Source organism: Eschrichtius robustus, chromosome 3 (genome assembly GCF_028021215.1).
Source record: "Eschrichtius robustus isolate mEscRob2 chromosome 3, mEscRob2.pri, whole genome shotgun sequence".
Taxonomy (NCBI): domain Eukaryota; kingdom Metazoa; phylum Chordata; class Mammalia; order Artiodactyla; family Eschrichtiidae; genus Eschrichtius; species Eschrichtius robustus.
In genome coordinates, this window is record NC_090826.1 from 7,916,769 (window position 1) to 7,938,005 (window position 21,237).

At 42.4% G+C, this 21,237-nt stretch overlaps 2 protein-coding genes across 2 annotated transcripts in view; both read left to right on the forward strand.

Annotated features, from left to right (window-relative positions):
* The window catches only part of KIF1B (kinesin family member 1B), a 325,658-nt gene that overhangs the window by 115,227 nt on the left and 189,194 nt on the right, over positions 1 to 21,237 (forward strand). The gene's annotated exons all lie outside the window — the stretch shown is intronic.
* The window catches only part of UBE4B (ubiquitination factor E4B), a 112,314-nt gene that overhangs the window by 72,434 nt on the left and 18,643 nt on the right, over positions 1 to 21,237 (forward strand). Inside the window, exons 18-22 of the mRNA XM_068538848.1 lie at positions 7,222 to 7,321; positions 8,579 to 8,706; positions 13,474 to 13,572; positions 14,283 to 14,518; positions 20,444 to 20,570. Coding sequence (XP_068394949.1) covers positions 7,222 to 7,321; positions 8,579 to 8,706; positions 13,474 to 13,572; positions 14,283 to 14,518; positions 20,444 to 20,570 — 690 coding nt within the window. The remainder of the gene's footprint in view (positions 1 to 7,221; positions 7,322 to 8,578; positions 8,707 to 13,473; positions 13,573 to 14,282; positions 14,519 to 20,443; positions 20,571 to 21,237) is intronic.

Sequence of the window (21,237 nt, forward strand, 5' to 3'; positions counted from 1 at the left end):
TCTGATATCAAACCAATCTTACATTCTTTTTTTTTAATATTATTATTGTATTTATTTTATTCTTGGCTGCGTTGGGTCTTAATTGCGGCACGTGGGATCTTTGTTGAGGCATGCAGGATATTTTGTTGCAGTTCCTGGGCTTCCCTCTAGTTGTGGCGTGCAGGCTCCAGAGTGTGTGGGCTCTCTAGTTCAGGCGTGCAGGCTCAGTAGTTGTGTCACACAGGCTTAGTTGCCCCGTGGCATGTGGGATCATAGTTCCCTGACCAGGGATCGAACCCGCGTCCCCTGCATTGGAAGGTGGATTCTTTACCACTGGACCACCAGGGAAGTTCCCTTATATTCTTGAAATAAACTCAACTCTATATTATTGCTTTTAAATCTCATTGGATATTCAGTTTGCTAATATTCTGTTTAGGAGTTTTGAGTCTATATTCAAAAGAAAGATTGACCTATGATTTTCATTTCTTGTTAAGTCCTTCTCAGATTTTGTTATCAACATTATTCTTGCCACATAGAATGAGTTGTGGAGTGTTCCCTCTTTTTATATTTTTTGAGGAGTTTATTGTGTAAGAATTATTTTATTTCTTCCTTAAATGTTTGGAAACATTGATGAAGTTGTCTGGGCTTAGAGTTTTCTATGTGGGAAGTTTTTTAAATTATGTATTATATTGTTAACAGATATAGGCCTGTTTAGATTTTCATTTCATCTTGTGCCAGTTTTCCCATGGTATATAAAGTTTCAAAACTTTTCGGTATAAAGTTGTTCATAGTATCCTCTTTTTATCACTTTTGTGTCTGTAGGGCCTTTATTATTTCCTTTTAGTTTAATTTGCTTTTTGTTGATGTTTCTATTGCTTTTTGAGGTTGATATTTAAATCATTCATTTTCAGCCCTTTCTTATATATGCATTTAAGGCTGTTTAGTTTCCCTCTAAGTATGGCTTTAGCTGCATTTTTAGTAGGTCATCTTTTTTACTGAGGTATAATAGACATATAACATTATGTTGGTTTCAGGTGTACAACATAATGATTTGATGTTTGCATATATTGCAAAATGATCACCACAGTAAGTCTAATTAACATCTGTCACCATACATAGTAACATTTTTTTCTTGTGATGAGAACTTTTAAGATCTCTCTCAGCAACTTTCAAATACACAGTACAGTATTATTAACTATAGTCACCATGTTGTATATTACATCCCCATGACTTATTTATTTATTTTATAACTGGTAGTTTGTGTACCTTTTGACTCCCTTGACCTATTTTGTCCACCCCACTCCCCCACCTCTGGCAGCCACCAGTCTTGTTCTCTGTGTCTTTGAACTTGGTATTTTGGGTTTTTGTTTGTTTTTTTAGGATTCCATACATAAGTGAGATTATATGGTATTTTTCTCTGTCCGACTTATTTCACTTAGCATAATGCCCTCAAGGTCCATCCATGTTGTTACCAGTGGCAAAATTTCATTCTTTTTTATGGCCGAATAATATTCCTCTGTGTGTGTGTGTGTGTGTGTGTCTGTGTGTGTGTGACATTTCTTTTTCCATTCATCTGTTGGTGGACACTTCGATTGTTTCTCTATCTTGGCTATTGTAAATAATGTTGCAGTGAACATGGGGGTGCATATATCTTTTCATTTTTGTTTTTGTGGGCTAAATACCCAGAAGTGGAATTGCTGGATCATACGGTAGTTCTAATTTTAATTTTTTGAGGAACATCCATACTGTTTTCCATAGTGGTTGTACCAGGTTACATTCCCACCAACAGTGCACAGGGTTTCCCTTTTCTCTACATTCTTACCAACACTTATTTCTTATCTTTTTGATAGTGGCCATTCTAACAGGTATGAGGTGATATCTCATTGTGGTTTTGATTTGCATTTCCTTGATAGTGATCTTGAGCACCTTTTGGTATGTCATTTTTTATTGTTCAGTTCAAAATATATTCTAATTTTTATTATTTCTTTTTTTTAAAATTATTTATTTATTTATTTGTTTGTTTATGGCTGTGTTGGGTCTTCGTTTCTGTGCGAGGGCTTTCTCTAGTTGCGGCAAGTGGGGGCCACTCTTCATCGCGGTGCGCGGGCCTCTCATTATCGCGGCCTCTCTTGTTGCGGAGCACAGGCTCCAGACGCGCAGGCTCAGTAGTTGTGGCTCACGGGCCTAGTTGCTCCGCGGCATGTGGGATCTTCCCAGACCAGGGCTCGAACCCGTGTCCCCTACGTTGGCAGGCAGATTCTCAACCACTGCGCCACCAGGGGAGCCCTAATTTTTATCATTTCTTACTTGACTTGTGGATTATATAAAGATGGGGTGCTTAAATTCCAGATTCTTGGAGGGATTTGTTCATTTATCTTTTGTTACTGATTTCTAGCTAAATTCCATTGTCAGACGACATATTCTGATTTATGTTCTTTGAACTTTATTGTGATTTGCCTTGTAGCTAACATTTAAATTAGTAAATGTTCCATAGCAGAAATGAACGCACAGGAATTCCCTGGCAGTCCAGTGTTTAAGACTCTGCACTCTCACTGCCGAGGACCTCGGTTCAATCCCTAGTCAGGGAACTAAAATCCCACGAGCCACGCAGCCAAAAAAAAAAAAGAAGAAGAAAAGAAAAGAATCTGCTTTCTTTGTTGCTTATTGCAGTATTTCACATATATCGATTAAGTTTATCTTTTGTTCAAATTTTCCTTATGTCTGCTGATTTTATCAGCTTATAATATCAGTTATTGAGAGGCTTAAAAAATTTCCGACTCTGATTTGTCTGTTCCTTCATCTTGGAATGGACGCCGTCCTGTGGTCCCATCATTTCCACTGACTTCAGAGGGTGCATTTCAATGGCACCATCTGCCATCTTCACTCCCAGCCTGCAGTGAGGGTTGGTGCCTTTCAGAGATGTTGGTGTTCCCCTCACCTGTGTATTTTTCAGTGCTGTGATACAAGAAATATCTTCCAGGGCTTCCCTGGTGGCGCAGTGGTTAAGAGTCTGCCCGCCAATGCAGGGGACCCGGGTTCAAGCCCTGGTCCAGGAAGATCCCACATGCTGCGGAGCAACTAAGACCGTAGTCCGTGGCAACTAAGCCTGTGTGCCACAACTACCAAGCCTGCGCTCTACAGCCTGCGAGCCACAACTACTGAGCCCGGGCGCCTAGAGCCCGTGCTCCACAACAAGAGAAGCCACCACAATGAGAAGCCCGCGCACCACAACAAAGAGTAGCCCCCGCTCGCCGCAACTAGAGAAAGCCCGCGCGCAGCAATGAAGACCCAACTCAGCCATAAATAAATAAATAAAATAAATAAAATTTAAAAATAAAAAGACTAATTAAATAAATAAAAGTACATCTGGCTGAAGTCAGATTTAAAATAAAAAAAAAAGTATCTTCCAGGACACAGTTGGGGTATGTGTGTGTTTTGAGAGGGTGGTTTTCTGAGCTAGTCATACATGGTAAATCTATATTAATATTCCCAGCTTCTTATATTTTGGATTCCTTCCTCTGAATTTATATCAAGGAATTCCTAACAACTCAACTTCAATTCTAGGTTTTAGTCAACCAGGTGGGCACACAGTTAGAGCCCCTCCCAGATACTCAGCATAAGGTTGAATCCAGAGGCTCTGGTCGTTGTATTCATGTCAGTGCATTTATCCCCACTTAGGAGTATGTTAGCATGTTCCTCTCTTGGTGATCAAGCACCTTCAGAGTCTGTTCCACACATACTGCCACATTTCTTCACTACAGATGTAGTAGGTAGAACAGTGGTGTGGCAAAGATGTTCATGTCCTAGTCTCCAGAGCTTGTGAATATGTTACCTTACATGATAAAAGAGACTTCGCAGATGTGATTAATTGTAGGACCTTGAGATGGAGAGGTTTTCCTAGATTATCTGGGTGGACCCAATGTATCACAAGGGTCCTTTTAAGAGGGAGGCAAGGGCTTCCCTGGTGGCGCAGTGGTTGAGAATCTGCCTGCTAATGCAGGGGACACGGGTTCGAGCCCTGGTCTGGGAAGATCCCACATGCCGCGGAGCAACTAAGCCCATGAGTCACAATTACTGAGCCTGCGCGTCTGGAGCCTGTGCTCCGCAACAAGAGAGGCTGCGATGGTGAGAGGCCCGCGCACCGCGATGAAGAGTGGCCCCCGCTTGCCACAACTAGAGAAAGCCCTCGCACAGAAATGAAGACCCAACACAGCCATAAATAAATAAAGAAACAAATTAATTAAAAAAAAAAAAAAAGAGGGAGGCAAGAAGGTCAGAGTGAGAAAGGAAATGTGATGACAGAAGCAGACATCAGAGTGATGTGGGTCCACAAGCCAAGGAATGCGGGCTCCCTCTAGAAGGTGGAAAGGGCAAGGAAACACTCACCCTAGAGCCTCCAGAAGGAATGCATCCCCTGCTGACCCATTTTAGATTTCTGACCTCCAGAACTCTAAGACTATAATTGTGTTGCTGCAAGCCAGTAAGTTTGTGATGATTTGTTACAGCAGCAGTAGGAAGCTAATATAACATATTAGCAAATCTTGGTCTTTCTTTTTTCTTCAAATGTGTGCTTTTCCTGCATGTGGCTTTGTAATTGGCCCATAAGGGCAGTGATTGATCTCACTCCAGTTACGGTTCTGGAAGCAATGACGTATGATGGGTTGGGACCTAAGGGAAATTGGCGTCATCCTGCAATCTGACCACCTCAGCTACAATCACTGCAGGAGCTACTTCTGCTGTCAGACGAGGCTCAGGGCATTTAGGGATTTGGGTACTTAGGTTCTCCCGAACTCCTCCATTTGAATTCTTGGAGTCCCAGTCTTTGCTCTGACATTCAGATAAGAGATCCAGTGAGGTTATGGATTCAGTATATGTTATAATTTGGTGCTTTATAGGACCAGACTCTGCTTCTTTATGGTCGTCTTAGAAACTCCCTGACTCATTGGCTTGTTCTTGAAGCGAGATTTTAAAATCTGGAGCCTGTCATTTTCTTCTGTGAGCTCTCCAGCATAGTTACAAGGAGCCACACCATCTCTTCACTCCAGGAGGTCACTGGTGATCGTTTATGCAGCTGTTTTTCCACTGAGAACCTGGGCTACCAGTTTTATGCCCTCACATGCTAACTGAATCTTCACCGCTTTCTCTTTTTTTTTTTAATATTTTATTTATTTATTTATTTATTTATTTATTTATTTATTTATTTATTTATTTATTTATTTTGGCTGCACCGGGTCTTAGTTGCGGCACACGGGATCTTAGTTGCGGCGTGCGGGATCTAGTTCCCCAACCAGGGATCGAACCCAGGCCCCATGCACTGGGAGCGTGGAGTCTTACCCACTGGACCACTGGAAGTCCCCTTCACCACTTTCAAACAAGCCCAGTTGAAGAACTAATCCCAAAGGCCCATTTTTCTGGAGGGCCTGTTACCTGTAACCTCTTCTTGCCAATAAGCATATAGTCATTATGTTAGTTTCCTTTTGCTGCTGCAACAGATTACCACGACCTTGGTGAGTTAAAATAGCAAAAATTATTACCTTAGGGTTCTGGTGGTCAGAAGTCCTAAAATCAAGGCTGCATTCCTTCTGAGGCTCTAGGGAAGAATCTCTTTCTTTGCCTGTTCCAGCTGCTGGAGACCCCCTGCATTCCTTGGTTCACGGCCCCCTTCCTCTCTTTTCAAAATCAGCAGCATCTCATCTTCAGCTCTCCCTCTCTCTGACCTCTGCTTCACTTGTCACAACTCTTTCTCTTACTCTGACTCCCTCTTTCTCTTAGAAGGACCCTGAGATGACATTGGGCCCACCCAGACATATGGGCCCGTCTCGGGCTCCATACCCTTAATCACATCTGCAAGTTTCCTTTTGCCATGTAAGGTAACATATTCACAGGTTCTGGGGATTAAGCTGTGACATCTTCCTGTATGGGGGTGGGGCGGAGCATTATTCTGTCTACCATTATTCACGTTCCAATTGTAGACAGAGGAATCCACTTTATCTGAGGTAAGCAGAAAGAGGATAATTAAAGGCTACTATTTGGTTTATTGAATCATTGGCACGCCTGGAAAAGAGGACTCCCAGAGCTCTCCTTCGAACCTGGCCTGGGAGGAAGGAGCTGCTTCAGGGTTCAGCCTCTGCTAGTGCCTCAAGCAAAACCCCTCCACGCTGTGCTTCCAGAAGAACCATGTGGCTGTCACTTCACTATACTCACTTCTGCCTTCAGTGAGGGCTCACCTCTTGGTGGAAGCTAGGTCATGTGCAGAAATGCTGGCAGCAAGGGAATCTAGGAAATGTAGTTTTTGTTTTTGTTTAATTTATTTATTTAATTAATTTATCTTTGGCTGTGTTGGGTCTTCGTTGCTGCGCACGGGCTTTCTCTAGTTGCGGCGAGCGGGGGCTACTCTTCGTTGTGGTGCGCGGGCTTCTCATTGCGGTGGCTTCTCTTGTTGCGGAGCACGGGCTCTAGGTGCGTGGGCTTCAGTAGCTGTGGCACGCAGGCTCAGTAGTTGTGGCTCGCGGGCTCTAGAGCACAGGCTCAGTAGTTGTGGCACACGGGCTTAGCTGCTCCATGGCATGTGGGATCTTCCTGGACCGGGGCTCGAACCCATGTCCCCTGCATTGGTAGGCGGATTCTTAACTGCTGCACCACCAGGGAAGTCGCTAGGAAGTGTACTTTTAAAGAATTTATTGCCCCCTAATTTCCTACACAATGTTTTGATAGATAGAAAGGGTTGACATAGTGTTAACTGAGCCAGTCTTTAAAATATGCAGCATATTACATGATCAGGGAAGGCTTTACCTGTCTGACAGGTGATATTTGAGGAGATACCTGAAGGGAGTGAAGGAGCAAGTTGCAAAGGTAACCTCAGAGAAGAGCATTCTAAGCAGAAGGAAAAGTGCCCTTAGTAAAGTAGCCTTTTGTTTTGGGTAATTGAGTAGGCATAGTAACCTTGCATTTTCTCACTCCCAGAAAAACTGGGAACAATGTATTTCCTTCCAAAAGTAATGATTACTGTATTTCATCAAATCTAAAATGCCATCCACTTTAAGACATCGTTATGTTGGGTACCAGTAAGAAAGAAAAAGGCTGCCAATTTAGCCATAACTTGCCACTGAGTTTGGTGATGCTGACATGGGGGGAGAGAGGGGACATGTGTCTGAGAGTCAGTGACATGGGGAAAATGAATAGATAAGGTGGGTGATGGATCTGTGTGTCTTCTTTCATTTGACTGTTAGTCTTTACTTTCAGAACTGTGGAAGATTTGAAAAACAATGAAAGCCAATGGAAAGACTCCCCACTGGCAGCTAGACACCGTGAAATGCTGAAGCGCTGCAAAACTCAGCTTAAGGTTTGTATCATTAATTGGGATAATTATAGACCAGCCTCATAATAGTAATTTTCCCACCAGAATATGCGCCTTGAATGCGCAGTTTAATGTCCTCAGTTTTTCTCATTATTCTCTTCCCCCCAAGATAAAAATGGTACATTTAAAAACTTGTGGATAGTTTCTATGTTTATTTAAATCTCAGGACAGAAAATGCCTACGCCTATGCCAATGACAATATGAATTCTTAATGGATTTTATCATCCTCAGTTGAACATCACCTCCCTTTCCTTGCCTTGTGCAAGATCCTCCCCATCTGCTAACCCTCGCCCCCACACCTCAAAACACACACAACTCCAGTTTGTCCAGCCACGCATTTTCATGATGTTTGACAAAGTGGATTTGTGGTAGTGGAAAGATCTCTTTCCTTTGCCCCTCATTCTTCGTTTAATTGAAAATGATCCATCGTATAGAACCTAACTGCAGACGGGAAGATTTCCGCTTATGAGACATAGCTGAAAACAAATGCTAGCTAAGGTTGTACAAGGGAAGCACAGACAGCAAATTTATGCATTTTTCATTTATGCATTTTTATGTTCAAATTACAAAGCTGAATGTTAGCTGTTCGTGTTTTTTGTTGATTAGTAGGATGATGTGTAGACATTTTACCTGACTTAGGTTTCTGGTACAAGTTAAGATTTCAGTTTTATTTACCTATACAGTAGACCTCTTTGAGATGCAGAAAAAGCTGGGGGCTCTTTTCTGGGGTCTATAGACCCCCTAAGCACTCCAGAGATAGGTTTCAAGAAGCCTATAAACTGTTCATATGCAATGTGTGCTCATGTGTGTGTTTAAACTCACAGCGATACTCTGAGGGGGCTATTATACCTTTGGTGGACAAGCATTTTGCCCAAGAGCAGCTTTTCAGTGCTGACCTGGAATTGAGATGCGGATTTGTCTGGCTCTTCTCAGTAACCATCCCTGACTTCCAAAGGGCCTCCCCCATCAGGTTATTTGAATATGGCAGTGACCACCTAACCTTTCTCAGCACTAACTGTGTGCTAGGTTCTGTGCCCAGTGATTCGCATGGCATGCCTTTTCTTTCTCTTAGAACAGAGAAAGCTCTTGAGACATGACCAGCATCTTACAGGCAGTTAGCAATGAAGTTCTTGAAGCCCTAGAGGCTAGATTTCCCATCTCCTTGCCCATTCCCTGCCCAATCACGCTGCAGGTACTTAGCCGCCAACTAATCTATGGGCGGGGACATACCTGCTTCCGCAGAAACTGGTACGATGCAAGGCCTGTGCTGACGCTGGTCTGCTTGACGAGGGCTTCCTGAGAAGATGTCTGCATTTCTACGGCCTTCTCATTCAGCTGCTGCTCCGCATCCTGGACCCCGCGTATCCCACGTGAGTGTGCTCCGCCCTCTGCACCCCGGCTCCACGCACCAGGCTGTGCTGTCTTTATTGTTCCTCAAAGCCGATACCTGAAACCAAGACCCTTACGTTATTAAGAATTCATTTCCACGTTGTACTTATATAGAAAGTAGTAATATTAATAAATATTTTCGGGGACTTGCCTAGCAGTCCAGTGGTTAAGGCTCCACACTCCCAATGCAGGGGGCATGGGTTCGACCCCTGGTTGGGAAACTAAGATCCCCACATGCCGCATTGCGCGGCCTGGGGAAAAAAGTAAAGAAGTAAGTAAATATTTTCCTTGGAATTAGTTACAGTAATAAGGGACTGTCAACACCTATTAAATTAATTTTGACCTAGTGCTTTTTAAAAACTGGCTATAAAATCTTCGGGGGTGGGGCTTCCCTGGTGGCGCAGTGGTTGAGAATCTGCCTGCCAATGCAGGGGACACGGGTTCGAGCCCTGGTCTGGGAGGATCCCACATGCCGCGGAGCAACTAGGCCCGTGCGCCACGACTACTGAGCCTGCGCGTCTGGAGCCTGTGCTCCGCAACCAGAGAGGCCGCGATAATGAGAGGCCTGCGCACTGCGATGAAGAGTGGTCCCTGCTTGCCGCAACTAGAGAAAGCCCTCGCAGAGAAACAAAGACCCAACACAGCCAAAAATAAATAAATAAATAAATAAATAAACTCCAATCTCTTTTTTAAAAAAAAAATCTTCGGGGTTTTTTTTTTGTTGTTCTGGGGTGTTTTTGTTTTTGCTTTTATTTATTTATTTATTTATGGCTGCATTGGGTCTGCGTTGCTGCACCCGGGCTTTCTCTAGTTGCGGCGAGCGGGGGCTACTCTTTGTTGTGGTGCGCAGGCTTCTCACTGTGGTGGCTTCTCTTGTTGTGGAGCACGGGCTCTAGGCGCGCGGGCTTCAGTAGTTGTGGCATGTGGGCTCAGTAGTTGTGGCTCACGGGCTTAATTGCTCCGCGGCATGTGGGATCGTCCCGGACCAGGGCTCGAACCCGTGTCCCCTGCACTGGCAGGCGGATTCTTATCCACTGCGCCACCAGGAAAGCCTCGCTTTTATTTATTTTTTTAAATTGAAGTAGAGTTGATTTACAGTGTTGTGCCAGTCTCTGCTGTACAGCAAAGTGACTCAGTTACTCATATATAGACATTCTTTTTTTCTTTTTTTTTTTTTAATTTTTTATATATTTATTTATTTATTTATTTTTGCTGTGTTGGGTCTTAGTTTCTGTGCGAGGGCTTTCTCTAGTTGCGGCAAGTGGGGGCCACTCTTCATCGCGGTGTGCGGGCCTCTCACTATCGCGGCCTCTCTGGCCGCGGAGCACAGGCTCCAGATGCGCAGGCTCAGTAGTTGTGGCTCACGGGCCTAGCCGCTCCGCGGCATGTGGGATCTTCCCAGACCAGGGCTCGAACCCATGTCCTCTGCATTGGCAGGCAGATTCTCAACCACTGCGCCACCTGGGAAGCCCCTTTTTTTTTTTTTTTTAATTTTTTTTTTCTTTTTTCTTTTTTTTTTTAATATTCTTTTCCATTATGGTTTACCACAGGATAGTGAATATAGTTCCCTGTGTTTATACAGTAGGACCTTGTTGTTTATCCATCCTATATATAATAGTTTACATCTGCTAATCCCACACTCCCAATCCTTCCTTTCCTCACCCCCCTCCCCCTTAGCAACCACTAATCTGTTCTCTATGCCTGTGAGTCTGTTTCTGTTTTGTAGATAGGTTCATTTGTGCCATATTTTTGATTCCACATATGAGTGATACCATATGGTATTTGTCTTTCTCTTTCTGACTTCCTTCACTTAGCATGATAATCTCTAGTTGCATCCATGTTGCTGCAAATGGCATTATTTCGTTCTTTTTTATGGCTAAGTAGTATTCCATTGTGTATATATGTACCACATCTTCTTTATCCATTCATCTGTCAATGAACATTTAGGTTGTTTCCATGACTTGGCTATTGTGAATAGTGCTGCTGTGAACATAGGGCTGCATGTATCTTTTTGAGTTATAGTTTTGTCCAGGTATATGCCCAGGAGTGGGATTGCTGGATCATATGGTAATTCTATTTTTAGTTTTTTGAGGAATGTTCATACTGTTCTCCACAATGGCTGCACCAACTTACATTCCCACCAACAGCGTAGGAGAGTTCCCTTTTCTTTACACCCTCTCCAGCATTTGTTATTTGTAGACTTTTTAATGATGGCCATTCTGACCTGTGTGAGGTGATACCTCATTGTAGTTTTGATTTGCATTTCTCTAATAATTAGCAATGATGAACATCTTTTCATGTGCCTACTGGCCATCTGTATGTCTTCTTTGGAGAAGGGTCTATTAAGGTCTTCTGCCCATTTTTCAATTGTGTTGTTTGATTTTTTTTTTGTTGTTGAGTTGTATGAGTTTGTATATTTTGGAGATTAAACCCTTGTCTGTCGCATCATTTGCAGATACTTTTCTCCCATTCCATAGGCTGTCTTTTCATTTGTCTTTTTTTATGGTTTCCTTTGCTGTGCAAAAGCTTGTAAATTTGATTAGGTCCCATTTGTTTATTTTTGTTTTTATTTCTATTGCCTTGGGAGACTGACCTAAGAAAACATTGGTATGATTTATATCAGAGAATGCTTTGCCTATGCTCTCTTCTAGGATTTTATGGTGTCATGTCTTATGTTTAGGTCTTTAAGACATTTTGTGTTTATTTTTGTGCATGGAGTGAGGGTGTGTTCTAATTTCATTGATTTACATGCAGCTCTCCAACTTCCCCAGCACCACTTGCTGAAGAGACTGTTTCCCATTTTATATTCTTGGAACATTGGCTATAAAATCTTTGATAGAAAAGGAAATTGGAAGCTAAACGCTGGAGTTAACAGGATATTAGGTCCCCCTAGACACTGGGTCCAGACAGATCCCTAGCCAATTCAGAGAATGAGCTGAGAACATTCTTGATCTCTTTATCATCACCTGGACAGCTCCTCCAGGCAGCCATTATTGTTTTATTTGTTATTATTTTACGGTTATTATGAAATCTCAGGATCATCGATGTTGGTGAGGTTGGCCCAAGCCCCTTGCAGGAGTGGAAAATATTGGGTTGGCCAAAAGGTTTGTTCAGTTTTTTCCGTAAGATGGCTCTAGTAGCACTTAGTTTTCTTTAACTTCATTTGAAACAATTTTGTTAGGTTGTATGTGACAGCTGTCATATCAGCGTGCATTTAAAAAAAGACATCAAAATTGGTGAATTTTTGTGTAGCCATTTTAATATTGAAGATGGAAGGAAAAAAGTCACATTTTCAGCATATTATGCTTTATTATTTCAAGAAAGGTAAAAACGCAGCTGAAACGCAAAAAAAAGATTTGTGCAGTGTATGGAGAAGGTGCTGCGACTGATCGAATGTTGTCAGAAGTGGTTTGCGAAGTTTCGTGCTGGAGATTTCTCACTGGATGACACTCCACGGTCGGGTAGACCAGTTGAAGTTGATGGAGATCAAATCAAGACATGTGAGAACCATTAACTGAGAACAATCAACGTTATACCATGTGGTAGATAGCCGACATACTCAAAATATCCAAATCAAGCGTTGGAATCATTTGCACCAACTTGGTTATGTTAATTGCTTTGATGTTTGGATTCCACATAAGTTAAGCGAAAAAAACCTTCTTGACCGTATTTCCGAATGCCATTCTCTACTTAAATATAATGAAAATGTTCTGTTTTTAAAACAAATTGTGATGGGCGATGAAAAGTGGGTACTGTGCAATAATGTGGAATGGAAGAGATCGTGGGACAAGCAAAATGAACCACCAACAGCCACACTGAAGGACGGTCTTCATCCAAAGAAGGTGATGTTGTGTACATGATGGGATTGGAAGGGAGTCCTCTGTCATGAGCTCCTTCTGGAAAACCAAACGATTAATTCCAACAAGTACTGCTCCCAATTAGACCAACTGAAAGCAGCACTCGATAAAAAGTGTCCAGAATTAGTCAACAGAAAACACATCATCTTCCATCAGGATAACACAAGGCCGCATGTTTCTTTAATGACCAGGCAAAAACTCTTACATCTTGGCTGGGAAGTTCTGATTCATCCACCATATTCACCAGACATTGCACCTTTGGATTTGAATTTATTTCGGTCTTTACAAAATTCTCTTAATGGAAAAAACTTCAATTCCCTGGAAGACTGTAAAAGGCACCTGGAACAGTTCTTTGCTCAAAGAGATAAAAAGTTTTGGGAAGATGGAATTATGAAGTTGCCTGAAAAATGGCAGAAGGTAGTGGATCAAAAGGGTGAAGACGTTGTTCAATAAAGTTCTTGGTGAAAATGAAAAATGTGTCTTTTATTTTTACTTAAAAACCGAAGGCACTTTTTGGCCAACCCAATAGTATTTAAAGTACACGTGTAGCTCTGTTGTCTCAAACAGTTTGAGTTCCATAAGATGACCAAACATGACCCTTCTATTTCCTTCACATTTATTGCATTAATCTTAATGCAATAAATAAAAATCAAGAAATCAAGAAAAGGAAAAACAAAAACGTTTCACATCCACCCTAGCCTATCCCTGTCTTCATTATTCCCTGTTCATTTCTGGTTGTAGTTTCTTTGCCTGTGCACTTTTTACATAGTTGTATTATAGAATGAGAGCTTTTTCCAGATGAAACACTTACTTGTAATGGTAGTGTAATATTCCTTGTAGTTTGATGTGTCATGATTTCATTTTGTAACCTGTACTTTTTCTCTTTGACAGTGTCACACTGCCTTTAAGTTCAGATGTCCCCAAGGTATTTGCAGCATTGCCTGAGTTTTATGTAGAAGATGTTGCTGAATTTTTATTTTTTATTGTACAGTAAGTCCCATTCACGTATTACATAGTTCTAATATGTGTTTATATTTAATATGTACATTATATTATGAACCTCCATCTTAATGCCACTGCTTTAACCGAATGCTGCCTGGAGACTGGAAAAATAAATCCGGCTGTGGCATCCAGCCAATTCCAATAATAACTCAAGACAGAGGAGGATTAACAGTGCTGGTAATAATGTGCTCTGTGAAAAGTGAGTCGAATTGTGTGTCTGAGAAACAAGGAGGAAACCGTTTATAAATATCTGAGTGAACATTCAAAAGCCAGAAATACCCACCTCTATATTTTGTACCAAAATTTTTCTCAATTGTAAAATTAGAGAATGCTTACAAAGAAATAGATTGAGTTTATAAGCAATGTTTGAACTTTGAAAAAATGAAAACAACTCCATCAAAATATTTTTTAAAGTCTTTTTGGCCATGAAGATCTTTTGTAAAATTCACCTACGATTTAATCATACCTTTGGTTTATTTTCTAAAACATAAGATAATATAACATGCTCTGGCCAATAGACACAATGGGTTTTAAATCTACCTATTTGTAATGGGAATAGTCACCTTAAACTCAGCAAGTTAAGGGGAACTCCGTGTCCTGGCTCCTAGACCTATTCGTCCCCTTCCTTGCCTAATGACACCAGCATCCACCCATGTTTTCTCAGAGCTTTACTACCTGTTCCTCTCACCTCTCTTCAGATACTCTCCTCAGGTGCTTTATGAGCCCTGTACTCAGGATATTGTGATGTTCCTCGTTGTGATGTTGTGTAACCAGAACTACATCCGAAATCCGTATCTGGTGGCCAAACTCGTAGAAGTCATGTTTATGACTAACCCTGCTGTTCAGCCACGGACCCAGAAGTTTTTTGAAATGATTGAGAACCATCCTCTCTCCACCAAGCTGTTGGTCCCTTCCCTGATGAAGTTTTATACAGGTAGGTTCCTGTTGTGTACAGGTGGGCAAGGTCGTCTAAAGCCAGTGGATGAAGTTGTTCTAAACCTGTTACCTAATATTCTGACATCGGCTTCTAAGTATGACCCACTAATACACTGCCAGCAGAGCATAAACTGTTGGTTATTTTTCCCCTGAGTTGTGGAAATATTACACTGACCACTCTACATACTAGTCCCTGATGATTCAGTGGGATCCATTGAAAGTCAGATGGGTAACACTGAGATCAAGTTGGTGTTTTTATCTGAAACTACCTGGGTCATTTTAGCTTTTAACTTACAACATTAGTTTTGCAACACTGTCCTTTAACCCAGAGTTTCAAAACTGGGTAAAACCGGGAGCTTGTTAAAAATGCTTATTCTTGAAGACCCCACTCAAAAACCAACAGAATCGGATCTCTGAGAGTCTTCACTCATTGACTAATTCTGTACATTCATCCAGTGCCTACTATTTGCCAGGCACTGTTCTAGGTGCTAGGTGACACTGGTGAACAAGACTGAGAATGTATCAGACACTCTGCAAGGAGGTCTTCCTCTTCTGGTTGAATTGTATTCCAAATTTTCATTTTTAATTTGGCTTTTGAACTGCAAATGTGTTTTCATAAAGCCTGTTACTTAGGGGACCATTCACCTGTTCTCTACCAAAGGCACAGGATTGTACAAATGGAACATTTTCCCTCCAGTTTGTATATTTCTCAGGAAAGGAAGTGTGTTGTCTGTCTTCTTTTTATTTATTTATTTATTTATTTATTTATTTATTGGCTGTGTTGGGTGCTCGTTGCTGCACGCGGGCTTTCTCTAGTTGCGGCGAGCGGGGGCTACTCTTCATTGCAGTGCGTGGGCTTCTCATGGTGGTGGCTTCTCTTGTTGCGGAGCACAGGCTCTAGGTGCACGGCCTTCAGTAGTTGTGGCATGCGGGCTCAGTAGTTGTGGCTTGTGGGCTCCGTAGTTGTGGCTCACGGGCTCTAGAGCGCAGGCTCAGTAGTTGTGGCACATGGGCTTAGTTGCTCTGTGGCATGTGGGATCTTCCCGGACCAGGGCTCGAACCTGTGTCCCCTGCATTGGCAGGTGGATTCTTAACCTCTGCACCATCAGGGAAGCCCCTGTCTGTCTTCTTATCTTCTATGGAACCTAGCACGTTCTGGGCGCCCATTTAGCAGAATGTACTCGCCATGCTCTTGGAAGAAACACCAGCCTCCCGGAGCACAGTCCCTTGCTGTTCACGGCGGCAGCAGCGGTTTGGGGATTCCTCTGTGTTCAGTGACAACCATCCCTTCCCTGTAGACCAAGACCTGTTCCTGCTCATTTTGGGCTGGTGCTGGCATCTCTCTCTGTGTGCTTCTCAGGCTCAAGAACCTGTCTACCTCCTTTCCCCTTTGTCACTATTATCTTATGTCACCTACTGGGAGTTTCTCTCCTTCCCCAAGCCTGCCTGTATCCTCTTAAACAAGTATGCGGGCCTCTTGAAGTTTTGTTAACATGCTCACCTTGGCAGCAGCAGAGAACACTCCTGGGTAAAAGGCCCCCGCTCGGCTCTCCTGTCCTCCTCTTACCTCTTAGCCCTGGTAGGAGAGGACCGTGGGCCATTCAGGTACAAGTGGTGCATCACCCGTGTACAGGACGGGACCTTGTATGGTCCCTTGCACCTGTCAGGCTTAGCTGAATTGAAGGTAATTCTGCATTTCTTAAAATAATGATGAGGTACAGCTTTTCACCTATTAAATTTATTTTTTAAATGGGAATACCTAGTGCTAATATGGTTGTAGGGAAATAAACGAACCTGCAAAAGTCTATTTCATCTCCTCTGTAGCTCGTGTGTAGAATTAGTGCTATGAAACTCTCTGAGAATGTAAGTTGGTAAAGCCTTTCTGGAAGGCAAATTGGCAGTCCACACCAAAGCCTTCTATCTTCCATATCAGTCAAGGCCCAGTTAGGATAACCTGCCAGTTAGTTTAATAGAGAGAATTTAACATAAGGAACTGGTGAAATAGGTAGTGGAAGACAGAAAAGGCAAATAAGGAACACTGGGGTAATACAGATTGTCGGTGCAGGGAGCGGCCATCATCTGTCCCTAGGGCGGGGGGAACCAAGGGAAAAGGCTGGGGTTATGGGATTCTAGTGCCTCAAATGAGTGCTTGGACAGAACTGGGACCCAGGCCTGAGGAAGCATGCTGGCCAGCTGGTGCTGGTGTCTCTGAGGGCATGTGGGATTCCTGGTCCTGCGAGTGTGGAACAAAGCTGGAAATGAGCCAGCTGCTGCTGCTGGGCTGGAGAGTCCATGATGGGAGCAGCAAGCCAGCAGAGAGGTCCAAGTCCCTTCTTCAGTTTTCCGGCTCCCCTGCAGCGCCCCCTGTTGGCGAGCCTAACAGGGGGCCAGCTGGCAAAGGGAAACTTGGAGTCCCAGCATCAGTATCACAAAGCCAAGTGTAAAGGGTGGATTTGGGGGGACCTCCCTGGTGGCCCAGTGGTTAAGGCTCCGTCCTCCCAATGCAGGAGCCTGGGTTCGATCCCTGGTCAGGGAACTAGATCCCACGTGCAGGCCGCACCTAAGAGTTCACATGCCGCAACTAAGGAGCCCAGTGCCGCAACTAAGCCCGGCGTGACCAAAGAAATAAATAAATAAATGTCTTTTTTTTTTAAAAAAAAAAAAAAGGGTGGATTTGGGGCTGAGAGACAGCAGCTAAATAATGAGTACACCCTCTTACATGTAAACTTCATTCCTAGTAATCGATTCTGTGGGAATAAATATAAATGTCTATAAATGTTTATAACAACATTCACTGTGTTAGTATTTATAATGCGGTACAGTGAGAGTATTAAAAACAACCTAAATTCCTGCCAGTTGTGGGTCAGTTAAGTAAATTACAGTTTATCCATACGGTGGGTCTATGTGAACCATGAAAAATAGTGTGTTATTTACAGTACTTGGTTAAGTAATAAAAAGTAAAGAAAATGCCATGTAGTGGAAAAATATGTCAAGTATGACCACGTTTTGGTACACATATATATATTACAGAAAAAAGTATGGGAGAATATACGCCAAAATATTAACAGTGAATTGGTTATTTATGAATGGTAGAATTGTGGGTAGTTTTTTGGTTTTTTTTTTTTTTAATTATCTGAACATCTTAATTATTCTACAGTAAACATGCATTGTTAGTATTAAAAAAAAAAATTTAGTTAAGTGCATTTTGTACTCAGATAGTGCCCTGGGCCTGTCACTGTGGCTTTGGGATAAAGAACAGGGCTGGGCCTCTTGCCTGTGAGACCAGTGCTGGGCCTGGGGGGCCCCCCACTGGTAAGATTCCAGGAGCTGGTGGGCGGGTGTTGTTTCTCCTTTCCCCCTTGCCACCAAGCAGTGTGCCCTCTGGCCCTGGACCACCTCTGTGGTGGTCCATGGGTATTAGATGATACCCATGCTAATAATAGCCCCTGCTTATTGAACATTTGCTAATCCTTTCACTTAATCCGCACAGCAGTCCTCAAGATGGGTGCTATAAATATCTCCATCGTACGAATGAGGAAACTGCAGCTTAGAAAGGTCAAGAAGCTTGCTGAAGGGAAACAGCCAGTGAGCGGCGGCAGCCTCAGCAGCTGGGCACTAGCACAGGTGCTCCTCCAGCTACCGCGGGCCCTGCGCCAAGGGAGCCCTGCCGCGGGCATGGTGGACACTCCCCACGTGTCCATCAAATCCATGTTAAGTCCTGCTGACTGAGGTCCCGGCTCCTGAGCACGGCTGACTCCCAGACATGAATTAGAGATTGATCTCTGGAACAGGCTCTCTTTTACACCCCAGAGAGGGTGTTCTAGCTTAGACGATACTTAAGATCAAATGTTTGTTCCAAAAATAAAACTGAGTTTCAAAAATAAGAGTATTTTATTTGTACCACAGCAGTCAGTGCCTTAAGGACCAGCTCTCAAAACTTGGCTACTCAGAACCAGGAAGAACACTGATAACCAAGACTTACCTTCAAGACTGTTCTCTTCCCCACGCTGATCTGAATCAGCAAAGCCAGCGTTAGCCCAAGTAGATTCGATCACTAATTCAACAAATACGTACGGAGCTCCTACTGCGGGTCAGCTTTGGTGTTGCTGCCAGGGCCTAGCGGTGAGGACCCCAAATCCCCGCCCTCACCAGTCAGGCACCCTAGCTGGGAGACAGACACTGAACCCATAAATGAGGTAATTCCAGAGAGTGAGTGTGAGAGGAAGGCCTGGTGCTGCTTTAAGAAGCATAGTCAGGGGAGGTCTCTGAGGAGATGACTTTGGAGTAATGTTGAAAATGAGACCCGAGAGGGAACCATAAGCAGATCTCAGCCACAGCGTGCAGGCAGTGAGGACAGCAAGTGTAAAGGCCCTGAGGCCCGGGCAGCCTAGTGAATCAAGCAAGAAGACTCATGACGGGGGAGCAACTACCAGGGAGAGTTCATTGCAGGCCTCTTAGAATTAGGACTTGAGAATTAGAACTTGGGCTGATGCAGTTTTGAGGGAACATTAGGAATGAATTTTTTTTTAATGTTGGGAGAGATGTATATTGATGGGTAGTAAGTTAACGGTCATTACTTAGCCTCTGCTATGTTCAGGATACAGTGCAGGTGTTATGAGCCATTTAGAGCATTGACAAGGCTCTTTGTCAGCCCCCGGTGTTCTTCTCCTGTGGACTCTGCTAAATCAGCCCTCCACGCTTTAGTTCATACTTTTATACGGTTAATAAAATGACACTTAGTTCAGCTTAAAGAAAGGTTGACCTAATGAATATACGTAAGTGCTTTTAGATCTTTGTACCATAGGTCTTAGCTTATCCCTTTTATCTTGAAATAACTATTTTCCTTTTTAATCCCAAGAAAGTGTTCATTGGCAAATACAGAAAATAGCAAAAAGAAAATAAAAATCATTGATAATCTCTGCACTCAGAGAGAATCTGTTAACATTTTGCTCGGTATCTTTCCAGTCAATTTGTATATCATGTGTGTGAGTGTGTGTGTATTTTTTAATATGATTGGACCCAAACTGTATATTTTGTTTGGTAGCCTGTGGTTTTCACTTAATATATCACAAATACCTTTTTGTGTTCTCTGTTGGGCACTTGGATTATTTATATTTTTTTCATATAAATAGTACTTTAATGAGTATCCTTGGAGATCAGTCTTTGAACATGTGTTTTCTTGAATAGAATTGGTGGGTCAGAAAGATGGGCATACTGATGGCTTGTGATACATTTTGTCAAATTGTCTGTTCATCCCCACCAGCATTTATAGGGTGCCTTTTATCTTTTCCTTGAGTCTTACTGTCTTTACCTGACAGTTTTCCCTCTTTTTAAGATTTGTCATGAATTCAGGAATTTCTCGTGCTTAAGCTGTTTGTCTTTTGGATAACTAAGTTTGATCTTTGTTCCATGTAAAAAGATACATGGATGATGGTAATTGGTAAATGAATGATGAGTACATAGAGATTTACTATGCTTTTCTCTACTTTTAAAACATCAATTATACAAAAGTATTTAAAATAATAGTCACATTTAGTAGGTATGTGGCCCTTAACAAAACTTAACCCAATTTTTTTCCTGCTCAGGGATACTCATTTAAAGTTCTATGGAATTTCTATAAATTAGTAAGAAAATTGGGGGAGTTATGAGAATTCAGATTCTGGTCATGGGTGTTGACAAGCTATTTTCCCAGCCCAGTTCCTTTTGTTATTGTGTCATTGCCAGACCTCTGTTATGAAACTTTAGTCTTCAAAACCACCTTGTAATTTCTCTTCTGCCTTCCATGTGAGATCTAGACAAAATTTTGTCACATCTCTGATTCTGCAGATTTGTATTATTCATTCAATGACATTGTAGCAGCAATAACTGCTTTTAGAAAGGAAAGAAAGTACATATGCTTCAGTCCCTTGTCTTTCTTCTTTAGATGTTGAGCATACCGGAGCCACCAGCGAGTTCTATGACAAGTTCACCATTCGCTATCATATTAGCACCATTTTTAAAAGCCTTTGGCAAAATATAGCTCACCATGGCACCTTTATGGAGGAGTTCAAGTGAGTATTGGGCCCCTAATGTCACAGCTTGCTGTCTTGCAAATCACAGGTAGAGTGGCCACTTAAAAACTTTCACAGCTGGGTTCTTGTTGACTGTTTGCTTGGTCTCAGCCTCCCTTAAGTTTTCCAGATGGTACTGCTAAATGTAAGTAGGGTTATCTAAATCTCTGTGCTTGCCAGACATTGCTGAAGTTTAGATTTTTCAAGATACTGTGGTCATGGTATACATAGAGAAAGAATCTATAACTATTCTGAAATGATGTGTTGTGTTTTTTGGTGTTTCCTGATTACAGTATTAAATGAATTTGCAGAATGCCTGAAGTGGGATCTTATGGTGCTCTTGAATATGATATCAAGGTTTAGAGTTAGAAATGTAAGGAGAAGTTCAGATTCAGAAGCAGATAGGGTAAGGCTGTCACTTGAAGTGACGTTATTTGTAGTGAGGCCCTAGACCTTGATTAAGGGCTTTTCATTACCAACCTGAAATTTCGGTGACTACTTAAACCTGGACATTAGTAATTCCATCTAAGTTACTTTCAAAAGAAAGGTGCTTCAAAAAAGAAAGGTAAGTGAAAATATTGAACTCTTGAATTATTCTTCAGAAGAAATTTTATCCCATCTCCTTGGATCTTTTGCAACCCTTCAGTCTTTGATCAAGCCTAGCTGT